Raw genomic sequence first — 15,422 nt, forward strand, 5'->3', positions numbered from 1 at the left:
GGCGCTTCCCCTTCTGCCAGTTGGTGGCTGGAGACTTTGCTCGGCTCTCCTTCTAGTCTGTCCTCTGGGACCCACGCTTACAAGGCAGGCCCAAGATGGAGCGCTCCTCACTAGGAGCACTCCTTGCTAGGGCTGGCAGGCAGGTCTCGCTCTAGGGCTTAGTACTAGGGTCCACCTTTGCGGGATGCCTGAGTCAGACTGGTTTTCTCAGCACTTGGGGCAAGTGTTTCAGAGTTACCTGGGGCTGTGCCAGTTACTTTTCGCTGGCTCTCCCCTCTGAGCCTGCCCTTGCACCTTCGCTTTGTAATGCCGAGCTGGCCTTTGCAGACAAGCCCACTTCCAACCTGGCTGCTCACACGGAGGCCTGCCAGGCTGGAGAGGATAGGGTCGCCCCTCCACTCTGCTCGCTGCTCCTCCTGGCCACCACTCCCCAGCACCGCCCTCCAGGAGATGCAGGCAACGCCCGTGGGTGGCATCCTCAGAGTACACAGGACCAGCCTCACCCCTCAAAGACCACCCCAAGCAGCCAGCCTCATGGGCCCTCCGCCTGCTCAGGAAGTACCCACTGAACTTCCTCCCAGCAAGCCAGGCAAATGCCACGCTATTCCAGGCCACCTGCTGTAGGTGAAGACTGAGAGTCCCTGGAGCCCATGCCAGCCCATGGCCTCTCCATGGGGCCTGTCACAGGGGTGTCACTCTGGTGGGTACAGAGTGGGCTCAGCCCCCCCCCACTTCTGCTTCCCCGTGTCCCCGTCCATGTTGCACAATGGTCAGCAGCTAGGCAGAGAGCCCAGAGCCAACAGTGGCCAGGAGGGCCATGACTCACCCCCTAGAAACAGACAGTGCCCCGTGGGCAAAAGGCAGCTCTCCTACAGAGAGTGGCAGAGAGAGCCCCAGGCAGGGGTTCAGACTCTGCACAGAAAGCCAGTGAGATGTGAGCAGCCTGTATTTGCAAGAATGAGGTTATCTAGACACGAACCAACAGAGAGTGAGTGAGGGCCAATGGTCAGCCAGGGCCTGTCCCTCTTGGGGACAGGTGCTAACACCTCAGTGGGGAGATGCCAGTTAAGAATGGAAGATTCCAGGGCCCTCATTCTGAGGCTCACTCTGGAGTTGGGTCTCCTGAAGCCTGGGGTTCCTGGAAATGTTCCCCCACACCTGTACTCAGAGGACCATGGCAAGCAGGAGGGAAGGGGCAAACTGGGGGAGGCCCAGACACTGGAAGGCTCTGGCCCTCCCCATCCTGCAGGCAGGGTTATTGCACACGGTTCTCTCCCCTGGGTCAAGGACTTGAAGAAAATCACCTTGAAATTTGGGAGTTCCTATAAGAGGGCAAAATGGGGTGTTATCTGGGGCTAAGTGATTCAGAGTCACTCTGCTGTCTCCTTCAAACAGAGTCCTGGGGAGGCACGTAGTGTGGAGGGGTCAGGGAGGCAAAGGTCTCCCCCTAGCCCTGCTGTTCCTGAAGAATCAGAGATATCCAGGCTCCCAAGGACCCAGCAGGCAGAGCCTGGCCGTGTCCTGGGAGACAGTCAGGGAAGCAGCTCTGCCTATAGCAAGGCGGGGCACACCAGCTGAGCCATCAAGACCAGCCCAGGCCCCAGAACAGTGTATTTGCTGGTCCAGCCTGTGCACGAGGGGCAGCGCCCATGGACAGGATGGTGAGCACACTCGGTCTAATGGACTAGAGGAAAGCCAGTATGCGTTAGATCGGGCTGTGCTTTTGTCCATGTACGGGAAGGGTCATGGTATACTTCTCCCGGGAGGTCACTGTCACAAACTGTGAAAGTCAGTGGCCTAGAGAATTCATTGTCCAGACATCAGCACTGGGAACAACCAATGCTGGAGGTCACTCGCATAAGCAGTGACCTCCCAGAAGAGGAGGAAGCAGGGCGGAAGGACGGGACAGCAGCTTCTGCCCTGCAGGCCCACAGGGTGGGGCTGCAGAAGTCACCTTCTAGGAAGGAAGGAGAGGCCAGAAGAAGTCAGAGCTTGAGAATGGGAGGGGCGGGGGTGCAAGGACCCCCTGAGAAGGAAGTCCCAGAGCAGACCAGGCTGTGGAGTGGGAACAATATCTACACCATCTGCTGTGAGCGGTCATCCAAGACATCAGGCGCCAACAGATAGGCAGTGACAAGTCTAGACTTGAGCTGACCGGGAGGCTGTACCGAGTGGCTCCTCAGGCAGCAGGACCAGATGTGGTTCTGTAAAAGAAGGCTGCCCATGGCCAGGTCCTTGGACCTCATTGCCACAGCACTGGAGGGAAGGGGAGACCATCCCCATGCCATGGCCCTGGCCTGCCAGCCAGCCACCACCTGCCCAGGTGTGTGCCTGCAGAGGACACATGCTGCCACCAGGGTTGAGTCCTGACAGTGGCCCCCGAGGTCCCAAGGTTTAATTCCCTCAACCAATGTGACCAGACGCTACCTTTCCATTGACTTCTGGGTGGGCTATCTTCTTCCCTACAAAAATCTAATTGTCCAAACCCAAAACAGTGGTGGTTTTTCACGCCATGACAGAGGCCTGGGAAATGCAGGGTGGGCGGAGTGCCTGCTGGGTTCCTCGGGCCCACAGCCATCATTCACATGGCTGCCACCCTGAGAGAGGAGGGAGAGAAGCAGGAGGCGGCCAACCTCGGCAGCCCTTTCAACCGCTGGACCCCCTTTTCCCCATGGACCCACTTGCTGTGTTTAAATCTGGGGAGCCTCATCATCAGCACTTGGCTCGGCGTCTTGGGGCTAGCAGGTGGGTCCTACACAACAGGCCGGCTGCCAGCAGGAACGTGAACACAGAGAACCACCCCTGATCAGCACTGACCGTCGGCAGCGCTCCGATGCTCCTGCTGGAAAACCTCTGGCACCTGCCGAGTCAGCGCAGGAACAGGAAGGGTGAGCCTCTGGGCTCGGCAGGCTCGACAGCTTGGTCCTTCTAGGCCGAGTGCCTCCAGCAAGCTGGCTTTGGACCCTCCAGAGTCGAGTTTCTGCTAGATATGAAAAGGAACCAAGTGGGAGGGGTGTCACCTTCCACAGGCCTTCCAGGAGTCACTTTCAAACTGAGGGCAGTGGTTTTTACATGTTGCCATTGCCCGCCGGGTCTCCTTCGTCTGTCTGTCTGCAGCTCAGCTTTCTGGGAGGAGGCCTTGTGGCCCTGTGACCACAGGCACAAGCCGAGGCACACTGCTACAGCAGGGCCTCCCGCAGGCCCCCTGGGCCCCTGTGACTAGCCACACACAGTTTGAGGACCATGGACTTCTGGCGTTCTGAAGAAGACACCTGGGTTCAAAAATGCAGCCATTGCCTAACGCAGCCCCACCACAAGTGTCTTCGGCCACCCCATGTCCATGTGACACAGGAGCGTTCCACTGGCCTCTAAGGAAAAGGAGAGCCTGACCTCTTGACTTCTTTGCCCATAGCGTGGCGTGACAGACACCTCTCTCTGGTGCAAGTGGACGTCTGCCCTGGACAGGCCCCAGGCATCGCCCCATCCACAGCCATCTTGCTGGAGCATCCAACCCAGGGCTGAGGCCCTCCCAGCCTTCTGTCTTCCCACAGCATGTCCTTGCATATTTCCTTCTCATTTTTCCTCTCTTAAAACCTTTTTGCTTTTTGTTAGTTGTGAGGGAAAAAAATGAAAAGCAGAAAACTTCATCTGGAGCTCCCAGTCAGAGCCGGCCCTGATGAACATGGCAACGAGACCCTGCCATCCCCACAGCTCCCTTCTCTAGGCTGCCCTGGACCTCACACTGACCCAGCAGGCAGGCAGGGAAGACACCACGTGCCCATGTACCAGGTGGAGGCAGGACTCCTCACGGTGCCACAGACCTGGCTCTGGAGGGCAGCTGGGAACAGAGGAGGACGACACCCTGCTTCCACCTTCCATCCATGGCCGAGTCTCCCACTGCCCCCATCCCCCTCCAGTATGCTGGAGAGCTAAGTGATCCTGTGGCCATCCACATGCTGCGCCAAGGCCAGGGACGCAGACTGGTGGCCGGTCCTCAGAAGCAGCTCCCTCCAGCACCTGAAGGCTGCACAGCAGTCCCCCACCTGCACCCTAGACAGGAGCAGACCTGAAAGAGGCCACACTCAGCCTCTGAAGGACACCTCCAGGGCATCACCGGATGGCAGAAGACTCTGAAATGTCAGCAAAGCTTAGAGAAAGTCAAAAGTCAGGTCACAGAAGAGAAGAAAACATCCTGCAACCAACAGCCAAGAAGAGGAAAAGAGGCCACAAAGACAGAAAATCGACAGGATGTGGGCAGAGCGGCCATGTCCTGGCAGTAGAAACCCACGGCTGGTCACCTTCACCTAAACCAACTCCCAGAGGAGCTCATTACACCCAGTGTCTGGCGGTGAATTAGCAGCTGTCGTGGCTGAGCCAACCTGGGGTGTGGAAGGCACCGCAAACCCTGGCCAAGGGGCAGCCTACCCGCCTCCCTCCCCACCCTCCCAAGGACAGCCGTCACCATGTTCCCTCCAGCCGTCCACAGCTTCGTACTTTGAGTTACAATCAAGCTGGCACATCGCGTAAAGGTCAAGTGGAAATTGTCCCTTCTGCCACATCACTGTCACTGCCGCTAAAGGTCATTCCCCCAAGCAGCCCCGTGATTGTCTGTCTACTGTGAAATAGTGAAAAGCCCCTCTGTATGGGCTTTCTGACTTCTCTGTACTCCCCAAGACATCAAACTAGGCACACTCAGCTAACCAAGAAATAACCTGTCCGCAAATTGGAACAGAAAAACAGGAGGTTACAAATCCTACCTGTACAGACAAGTAGTAGGTGACATCTCACCAGTGTGTACGATCATGGCAGCTAAGGTTCACCTAGTGAAGATACAGCCCAATACCCAGCAGGCACCATCCCCATCAAGCTCCAAACTATCCTGCCAATCCTCTTTCACAAGGGAAAATTCAAGTGTAGGAACCAAGAAGCCTGTCCAAGTTTCCAACACCAGACAAGGGTGGAACTTGACTTTGTGGACAAATTGTTAACTAGGTTGACTTGAAAGGGCTAGAAATTTATTGTTCACAGCCACCGACTACTACTAACTCCATAATGGTGACATAATCATCATTTGGAGATAATAAATATTTGAATATCCATTTGTTCATCCAACAGCCATTTCTCTGGATGCTGAGGAATGTTTAGATAAAGGGCTGTTAATTTTTTGAAAACTAGCTATCTCCAGAGTTTACAGAATTTGCAATTATTAAATTATTTTCTCTCTTCCCAGGGAGCTTACATAGTAACCTTCAGCCAACACCCATGTTGGGGTGTAGCCTGTGGGTCAAAAAATACACAAAGCCACTGAAAAGGGACATAGACCAAGAGAAGGGCACTTAAGTCAGGCAGAGGCACAGAGCAGCATGGACCAGTACACACTCAGGAGCAACGGGGGCAGGAGAAAGTCACTTGAGATGGGGAGGTAGTGGCAGGAAATGCAGTTAGGAAGCTGGGCCAGGGCAAGGGTGAGGCATTGTGGCAGGTCCCGCTGAGTCGTGGCCAAGAGTGACGTGGGGAAGTGGTTCCAAGGGCACTTCAGGCCCACGGCAGCATGGAAGATAAACTGGGGTTGGGGGGGTGGGGGGCAGGCAAGAGCAGGAGCCAGGGCCTCGAAGGGACTACTGCATTAGCCCAGGTGAAAAGGGAGTCAAGGGACACTTGGGAGGCTGAATCTAAAAGACGCAGCAGCCCCACACGCAGGACAGGGAGAGCCCAGGGCCTCCTGGGCACTCCTGCTTGACCTGTCATTCACAGCCCCAGGAAATACAGCAGGAGGAGCTGGCTGGGCTGTAATGGAGAGGGGGCGTTCCAGAGGGTCGGCAGGAAAACGCCACAGTCTCCACCTGGTACTGGAACTAAGGAGATGCCACCAGTCAAGACTTTTTTCTTGTTAATGGAGAGATCGGGCCTGCAGGACACCAGTGGACAATGAAAACAGCCCCCGGCTGGGTGAGCAGGCAAAGGGGCAGGGGTTGCAGGACTCTGCTGGCTGTCTCCACAGAGCACGCAGAACTGAATGGCATGGGGTTGGGAGAACCCGCAGCGGGGTGACTGCTGGGTGGTCTCTCCTCTCCCAGCTTCTTCCCTCACACCCCCATTCCATCTTGCCTGGGCCTGGGCCTTGCTGCCTGGGCCCACCTGGACCACCTTTCCTCACTGTCACTGAGACTGACGTGGCCATCACAGGACTCCATGGCTCACAGCAGGCAGGACCGGGCCCCTCCAGTGGCCTCCATCACATACCAGCTGGAGGCCCAGCTGCCAGCACCTGCTCCAGAGCAGAGGCAGCGATTCCTCATGCCCGCCTTCCTCCTGAGCTGCGGGAGAGGTCCTGGGGTCCTACTGAGGTCTGCTCCCGGCACTGAAAACGTGGTCAGCCTGCAGGCTGCTGTGTGCCCTGTCATCCAGGGTGCTGGTAGAGTGTTTGTGGTTGGTTTTCTACTAGATTGATGCAGATTTAATTAAGTGCCTGAACTGTTTATAAAAACAAAATTAACTGCCTAGCGACATGTCACGCAGCGCAGGGAACCCCGCGCAGGAGCAGGGCCACCATGTCAGTGTCATTATGCAGAGGAAATGGCCACCTTGTTTGTCAATGGCCGTTTTAAATGGAAAGTCTACCCAGTAGCTGGGACAGCTCCCCAACCCTCTTTGCCAAGAGGACGAAGACCACACAAAGCAGAGGCCCACAGAGAAAGGGGACACGCCCCGGAACAGAAGCTTTGTCCCCTCCGGTCTTGTCTTCCATGCTCCATACGAACAGGAACACACCCTACTCTCCTCCTTCCTCTTCTTGTTGTTTCCCTTCCACTCCCAGGATAACCAATCTGGGCCTTGTGCAAAGCCCAGACAGAGTTTCAATTTCATTTTCCCAGTGTCATCCAAAGTCATGCACCAGAGCCTCAGGCAGGAGACGGAAGATTGAGAGAAGCAAGGTCATGACACCCAGACAGGGAGAAGGGAAAGAGTCCACCGTGGGGATGCCAAGAGCATTCAAGTCCAAGTGCTTCACTGTCATCCACGTGTTTTAATATATGTTGCTTTACCTCCTTTCCAAATTTTTGTGCAGCTTGAAAGAAATCAGGCTATGTGCAAATAAGCTACTTACTGCCAAGAAGAGAAGCCAAGTCATCCCATCTTGCTTTCTGCATGCTGCCAGTGCTTACGGCAGAAGCAGCCTCACTGCATGGGGTCTTCCAACACTTAGTACCCAGGGCTGTGGAGGGGTGGGGGTGGGGGGACAGAAAAGGCAGCAAGTAATCCCAGCCACACTACAGACCCTCACACATGTCACCAACCACATATCAGGACGGGAATCATCACTCCTGCTTTATCTAGGAGCCAAGTGCTCGAGGACAGAGAGCAGGACAGAAGCTGGCTGTCTCCTTACCCCTCACAGGACCCTGAGCAGCCCTCACCCAGAGGGGCCGAGATGGCCACTAAATATTCCATAGTTCGCAGCCATGCAAATCACACCACAACTGGAAAAGCACACAAAATCTAAACTAAATATAAAAAAAGAAGCTCTTGTTACATTTTTCACAGTTCATGAAGGTCTTTTTAACTATCTCAAGCTGAACAAGAGAATTATTTCTCAGTCACTTTATGCAGAAATCAGTCAATCCTACCCACAGAACCCATCAGTCAATTCAGGCCAGCACGGGCCGGCCCCTGGATATGTCTGTAATTGCCAGGTACAGAGAGGAACTTCCCGAGCCCGACACACAAAGCCCCCAGGCACTGCCACAGTCAGAGACCAGCCAAGCGTCCTGGCAAACACGAAGGACAGGCATCTTGCACAGGAGAGCCATCTGGGCTGGCCACGAGCTCAGTGGTGGGGCGCTTGCCTAGCCTGTGCCTGACCCTGGGTTCCACCTGAAGCAGCATTTAAAGAGCCCAATGGTGACCAGAGCGTCCCTTTCACTCCACCCTGGGATGGCCGAATTTTTTTCCCCCATCTTCTTGGGTGAAAGGAAACGGGAAGGAACCTGGTATCCCCTCTGCTTGTTCTGTGCACAGTTCTGTGAAGAGAAGGCAGAGACCCATGGCTGACATTGGTTCCAGGTCACCACTCGGGCCCTGAGCAGGGAGTGAGGCAGGCTGCCCACGGAGGCAAGGGACGTTGGGCTGGGTAACAAGCACACCATGAGGGGGAGCAGCCAGCCACAGGGAGAGGTCTCTTCAAGGCGGAGCTCAGAGGCTCTGGATCCCCTCTGCTGGCCCCTGCGGTGGTCACTTCTGTCAACACATCAAATATTCATTACAGCAGACTTTTGTTGTAGTGTATGGTGGCGGAGACTGAGGACAGAGGAGCTAACACGGGGCTGGCCAGTTCCTTTCCTCCTGGGGAATTCTGAACAGGCAGGGCCAGGTCTGGGTGCCACCCGGACCACAGGGTCAGAGGAGCCGACACCCAGTCTTGCTCTTCCCCCTCACATCATTGGCTCATTTTGGAAATGAAGTGGTGGACTTGGTCTCTGGTGGGCATGGGACATGGGCAGGTGAGGGACACTGGGGGAGAACCAGTGAGGAACAGCTAGGACAGTGGCCACATGGACACTCGCTGCCATGCTCTCCTTTTCTCCCTCCCAGCCAGTGTCTCGGGGCTGAAAGAGGCACCCTCAGGTCTGGGCTGTGGTCCCTTTTGTGGGAGGCCGGGCTGTTACACCTGCCTCTCAGCTGGCCACAGGCCCTGGGCACACACGAGGGTGACAGAACAGATGGAGCCTCAAAGAAAGAGCCTAAGCAGACACCAAAACACCAGCCTTGCTCACCCAGGCCTCCTAGCCTCCAGCCTCCATTCTCCCAGCCTCCAGCCTCCCAGCCTGAGGCAGTATTAGAAAGGCCTGTGAACTTTCTTCCCTGAGGAAGAGACAGAGGTGGAGCCCTGGGAGGGTCCCCACGGGGCCTGGCGGGGGTCTGCCAGCATTTGGCGAGGACGTGGAACTTTCTAGTCTGCCAATTGTGCCTTCTCATGGAACACAAAGTCATCTTTATGAGTGAAACTAGAGAAAGAAAGAGAAGAGCAACAGAGACCCAGGGACATGGATTGCCCTCCAGCTCCTCCTGGAAAACCCCAAGACACCGGCAGCCCTTCCCAGCACAGAGCAGGGCAGGCTGGCTGCTCTCACGGCTGCCGTGGAGGAGAGGCTGGTCCACACTGGGTAGGACCACTCCCAGCAGTTCCTGCTGGTCATTAGCCACTGCGCAGGGCCAGGAGAAGGGACGTCACACCTGCACTGCACTTCAACAGACCTCACTGCAAAGCACACCCCTCCCCAATGGGTGCAAACCTTCCCGATGACCCAGCCATCCCTCTGTGGGAACACCTGGTCACCTGCAGTGGGTCAGGCCAAGTGCTAGACCTGCCCGGGTCAGACAAGAGCCAGTGCCGAGATTCAGTGCAGATGTCGGGGAGGCTGGCGGCCACTTGCTCACCTCTGGGGGCCGCCGGACCCCAGGGTTCTCCTTCCTCTCCGCTTCTTCCCTACCCTCCCAACCTCCAGCAGAAGAAAGCTCCCCCTCCTGGGCCCCTTGCCTCTCTGGATTTGAGGCACATATTGTCCACAGCACTCCCATAACTGTGTGCCCTGCTACACGCCCTCCTGGACGTTCCCTCTAGGACGTTCCCTCCAGGATGAGAACCTGGGGGACACTGGTGTGTCTCTAAACGTGTTGTTTGCTTCCTATGTCACACACTACCAAGTGTGGCTCGCAGGCCAACAGCAGGAGCTTCACTGAGGAGCTTATTAGAAAGGGGGTATCCAGCCACGCCCAGACTTACTTATCCAGGATCTGCCCGCTAATGAGCTGCCCAGCCAGGCCACTCCTTCATGCACTAACACTTGAGAGGCACCGTCCATGCGGTGGATGTGCCAGGCAGGCCTCACATGAGCCAGCTCCAACACTGGACAGCCCCTCTTGCCCCTTCCCTTTCCCTGGTCACCTGAGCTGGCCACCTGGGCACACAGGAGGAGCTCATCTCACTCCTCACACACCATGTGCCAGGAACCCCAAGACTCACTAGGACAGTTAAGATTCTTCCCAGGCTGACCACAACGTCAAGCCACCCCGCCCTGTCGGCCTGTGCCCAGTCACCCTGCCTATCTCTGGCCCAACTCCCGCCTTGGTACCTCATTCTGATTGGTTTTTTGGGCCTGAACGACTGCTGTCTTCTAGTCTCATGCTGCAAATTTCCTTCCTCTCCAGGGTATTTTAGGCCATGCAGGTGGAAGTGCGAGGCCTTGGACCCCTTCGGTACAGCCTCACATCTCCAATTGACCCCACTCTGCCTCGGGCCCTGGGGGGGGACACAGTCAGAGAGCCCCAGACAGCCTCCACTGCTGGCATCACACCTGCAGAGGGCGTGTCCAGCTTTCTCCTGTCACCTCCTGCGTTACCACTACCCACGAACACCCTGATGCTCAGTGAGGCACAGGTGTTACAAACACAGGGGGGCCAGTGGGTCTGGGGATTCTGTGTGCAGGTTCTCCACCAGCTCTGGACAATCATAACACTACACCTGGGCCCGAGGTGCGCAAAGTCTAGAAGACAACCGTGTGCAAAGGCCGACTGTTCCTTAGTAGAGACAACCAAAGACTTGGTCCGACACAGTGTGAGTGCAGGAGGCAGGACTGATGGGGAGGAGGAAAGAGTCAATCACCCATGAACAAATGAAAACTCACCTTTGTCAAAATCATCGTCCTCAATTGCTGCTTCTTGAAGTTTCTGAAGCTTTACTCTTAAGGAGGTCACCTGTGTTGGTTTGGAGGGGGAAAGGGAAAGACAAGTCACAACAGCAAGCTTATTTTGTGAAAGCTAAGAATATCAACAAACTCTCAAAGTGAACCTCCTGCCAGGTGCAATGGTGCGCACCTGCAATCCCAGCAACTCCAGAGGCTGAGGCAGGAGGACCACAAATTCTAGGCCAGCCTCAGCAACTTAGTGAGACCCTATCTCAAAATAAAAAATAAAAAGGCTGGGGATGTAGCTCAGTGGTAGAACACCCTGTGTAACATCCCCAGACCCCTAGGGATCTGGTGGCTCAGAGAAGTGGCACGAAGACCCTGGACACAGATGGACACCAGAGAACCATACTGCTTAGGGCCTCTTAAGTCCCAGGTATCCAGAGCCCCAGGTCCTCAGGACATAACCTACAGCCAGGTAGAGTCAAAAGGAAGGAGAAGCTGCCTGTCGGTCTCTAGGCCAAAGCTGGCAAATTGCAGAGGAACCCTGGCCAGGGCAGGTCTCCCTAGGTGGGTGTCTGAGGGAATGAAGCTGGTCGCACAACCCGTCACCAACAGCTGCCTCCCTCGGGCCACACCTGGAACTGAGAAATGCAGGTGGGATGCTAGGTTTGCACAGTCTCTGAAAGAGCTGGGACCAACCTCTCCCCGGCACCCTGTGCTCTGTGTCTGTTCTCAGATTCTCTTCCCTTGCCTGGGACATCAGCTCAAGAAACCTGTCAATTAGGTACCTGTGGCCCATCTAAACGAGATTAATTAATTTGCTTTTAAAGGTCAATCAAAGACTGGGGCTGTGCTCAGTGACAGAGTGTTTGCCTAGCATGCATGAGGCATACACTCCCTCACACACCTCTGCATGCCCAGTCTCAGGCACTCTGCACACCCACTCCCACACACACCTCCACACGCCCAGGCTCAGGGACTTGCACACCCACTCCCTCAACACCTCTGCACACCCACACTCAGGGACTTGCATACCCACTCTTGCACACACAACACAATGTAACCACATGCAGCCTGGCAGTCCAATCTGGGGTGGCCCTCCTGGCTCCCTGGTACAGAGTTGCCCACCTCTCCTGCTGCTCCCCCTCTCCGATGACAGCACTTCGATGCTCTCCTAGCTCGTCCTAACTCCAAAGCACCTGCCTTCTCACTTGAGCCTCAAAATGTCCTGCAAGTATCCACCTCTGAATAAGGAAACTGAGAACCAGAGACATGTAGTGGCCAGAAAGAAACCAAGTGTCCCGTTTCGGGGGCAAGGACAGGAGTCGCTCCCTCTGCAGCAGGATGGAATGGGATGAGTGGGGCAAGGGCAGGTGACCATTTCTACATCGTGTACCCCAAACCGCAGCTGGTTCAATCTCCCCTGCCCCAGTTTCCTGTTCCTAAGCTGAGAAAACTACATGGGGCCCCAGGAGGGCTGTGGAGGAGCTGCAGCCAGAGAGCAAATCTGCACACCTGGGCCACAGAGAAGGGGAGGCAGAGTACGCGTTCAAGGAGGTGACACAGTGTGGTACTGCTGCTCCCAGGGAAGCCGTTCCAGACACCACTCCCCGCTCCCGGCCCTCTGCCTGCTGACCTGAGCTCCTGACCACCACAGTGGGGGCCGGCAGAGACACTGACCTCCAGCTGCCTCCGGGTGCTCAGCAGGCTGTCCTGCAGCACGGGCTCCCATCTCCTGAGCAGGGCATCCCAGCCATGGGTGTCCCCTGAACCACTGCCCTCATCACCTCCACCACCAGCCAGCGAGGGATCCAGGGAAGAGGAGCAGCCAGTGTCCATGTCCAGGGAAGAAAGCACACCACACTCCAGCCCGGAGCTCCTCCCCGACACCTGGGCCAGTTCTGCCAAGCCCCGGGCAGCCGTGAGACAGAAGGGCTGAGGGAGACTATGAGGGTCCTCGTGGGGCCCGTCTGGGCTGGTGGCTCTAACTCCCATCTCCTGGGGGCTCTGATGAGTGGTCTCCGCCTCCCTGGAAGGTAGACAGCCTTCTGCTTCCCCACGTTCCCTGGCAGAGCCAAGAGAGAGGCGGATGAAGCTGAAGCTGGAGGTGAAGTTCTCACAGGAGCCGGGCTGGGCATGGGGGGCTGCAGGTCCGCTGCCCAGACTGCAGCTGCTACCACGCCCCTCCACAGGCGCCAGCCCCCTGGAGGCCCCAGCACCCCTTGCTCCTGCACACACGGTTGGGTTCTGGCTGGCACCTGGGGCTTCAGAACTGTCCATGGATAAAGACACTTGCTGCCCCCAGGCATCCTTGGGGCCATGCAGCCTGGTGAGTATGGCGGGTAATCCGGTGCCAGCTCTGGGCTGAATCCCAAAGCCTACTGGGCTTCCTCCTGCAGAGGTCTGAGCCAGGCTCCAGTGGCCCACAGAGGCCACAGCAGGGGTTTCGGAGCTGTTAGGGACGCAACTCCCCAGCAGGGGTTCCCGCTCCTGGCTACTCTGGTCAAGGCTGCATTGTCCAGCCCTGGATGCAGAGTGGTGGAGCTCCTTGCTGCCGGCCCCTCCCAGATCCTGGAATGGTGTGCCCACTGCTGGGGACCTGATTCCGGGCCCAGCTGTGCTTCTCATGTAGCCTGGCCTCCGTGCCAGCCGCCGCCTCCGAAGCGAAACTGCAGGTGGTGAGCAATCCCGGTTACCTGGAAAGGAAAAGAACAGTACGTGGCCCTGGCTCCCCTGGAAGGGCATTTGGAGAGCATGCCCAGGGCTAGAGGTCACCGATGGGTGCATCTGCCAAAGACACAGGCCGGCCCAGATACCCAGGGACAAGCCAGTATGAAGATGCGACGATCCTCGGGAAGCATCTGCCTTGAACACGCAGAGCTCGGCCTGCCTCCCAGGCCCTCTGGCATGGAGCAGCCGATCCCCCAGCAAGCTAGGCCAGCACACCAGTGTGCACACAGCTCGAGTCCCCAGCACTCCCAGGTCTCCCCTGGAAGGTCAGCACCTTCATCCTGAGCACGGAGAGCAACAGATCTGAAGATGGACGATAGCACTTCAGAGGGAGATCCAGCCATCTGCTCCAGCCACAAGATGAACAACACCCTTCATCTCTGAGCAGTCTGTGTCCCCCAGGCCCCGTCCACAGCCCTGGGCCATGAATGCCCACCGTTTCATCCACACAGGGGCTGCAGGAGGCCTTCCTGTGTCCTCTAGGCCAGGCCCAAGATCCACGCCCAGTTCTGCTTCGGGAACAGACAGTCACTGACGCTGCACCTCACTGCCCGGCATGGCCCTAACCACACCTGCTGGCTGGGTGACCTTATTTACCCTCTGTGTGCCTTGAGTCCCTTCCAGTAAAGCTAAGTGGGCATGGAAGCACCACCCACAGGGTTGCTGTGAGCACCAGATCACAGGGCCACGCCACGCAGAGTGCCTGGGCCACTGCTGGGCGGGCATGAGCCTGCCAGGCAGTCACCGTCCTCACGTGGTGCTGCTGCTCATGACAAGCATCCTCCATGGGAACTTCATTCGCTCCCTACCTTGTGGATCAACCAGGCCGGAAGTCACAACCCTCCCTCCATCAAAAAAGCCAGAAGACTCGGAAAAGCTCACCTGGACGTGGCCAGGTGAGCAGACCGAAGCCACTGGCTCTAGCAGACCTCAGGTGTTCTCAGAGGCCAGCAAGATACTTGCTCCTCCTCCCAGAACACACACGTCCGGCTCTTCGTCCTGTTGAGTGGGGGTCACCAGGCGCTGATCCCACTGAGCTACCATCACAACACACAACAGTCCCAGGTGATGAGGGGCACTGATAATGCTGGGGATGTGAGCACAATGGCCGTGGCTGCCTGTCCCCTGACTATGAACTAGGGACAACAGAGACCAAGACATGCTCTTGCCAACTGCAGGACCCAGGGAGGGCTACTGCCGCCCAATAGACACAGAATTCTGGATGCTTACAGCAAAGGGTGGACCAGAACCAGGGACAGGGCTGGGAGGGGCGTGAGACTCTGCAGCACCCGAGAGCTCACCCTTGGCTTTGCCTGACTCCCCGAGCAGACCTGCCCGAGCCTGGCCAGACGGGGACCCGTGTGATTCGAATCATGTCCTTCCCTCCCTTGGCCTCCAGCTGAACCAGCTGGGTCACGGCTTGAAGGTTAGGAAGGCAGTGGGATTTCAGTCCATTTTCCTGCGACCGAGGCCATACCAAATTGGAACCACAGGGAAAGGAAGACTGCTGGAGGGACCATGAACAGGCCAAGCGGACACCTTCACTCTGCTGGAAGGGATAGGGTCCACCTTCTCCTCCAGGGGATCTTCCTACCAGGGTGACCCTGGCAACATTAGAGCCCAACCAGCCAGAAGTGCCAGGAGGGGCTGGGAGAGGAGGAGGGAGTGGGGGAGAGGCTCAGAGGTGCCACACTGCCACCAGGTCAGGCTCGGGTCAGATTGGCAAGACAGGCTCTAAGGAGCAAGGACTCCAGAACAGAGAGAACCCTGAATTCTGGCTTCAGCCACCAGAGAGATAACTCACAACTGATATTTTGGAAGAAGTGTCCAGTGAAGCCAACATTGTCTTTTAGCTGTTTTTTTAACCCAGTGGCTTTCACCTGAGTGACACTCCTGAGGGTAGAATATATTGCCAATGGGTCTGTCTGCTCAAGATCTCACTCCTTTTCTCACCTGGCATAGCCTTTACTAAGACCACCCACCAAGGGTTCTGAAGCAGAGCTG

At 56.8% G+C, this 15,422-nt stretch overlaps 1 protein-coding gene across 11 annotated transcripts in view; it reads right to left on the reverse strand.

Moving 5' to 3' along the window:
- DISC1 (DISC1 scaffold protein) overlaps positions 1-15,422 on the reverse strand; it is a 191,029-nt gene that overhangs the window by 146,225 nt on the left and 29,382 nt on the right. For all 11 annotated transcript variants that reach the window (XM_081298287.1, XM_081298288.1, XM_081298284.1 and 8 more), the window contains exons 2-3: positions 12,369-13,384; positions 10,686-10,755 (exon numbers count right to left, since the gene is read on the reverse strand). In XM_081298287.1, coding sequence (XP_081154413.1) covers positions 10,686-10,755; positions 12,369-13,384 — 1,086 coding nt within the window. The remainder of the gene's footprint in view (positions 1-10,685; positions 10,756-12,368; positions 13,385-15,422) is intronic.

Source organism: Spermophilus citellus (genome assembly GCF_964194105.1).
Source record: "Spermophilus citellus genome assembly, chromosome: 6".
NCBI lineage: Eukaryota > Metazoa > Chordata > Mammalia > Rodentia > Sciuridae > Spermophilus > Spermophilus citellus.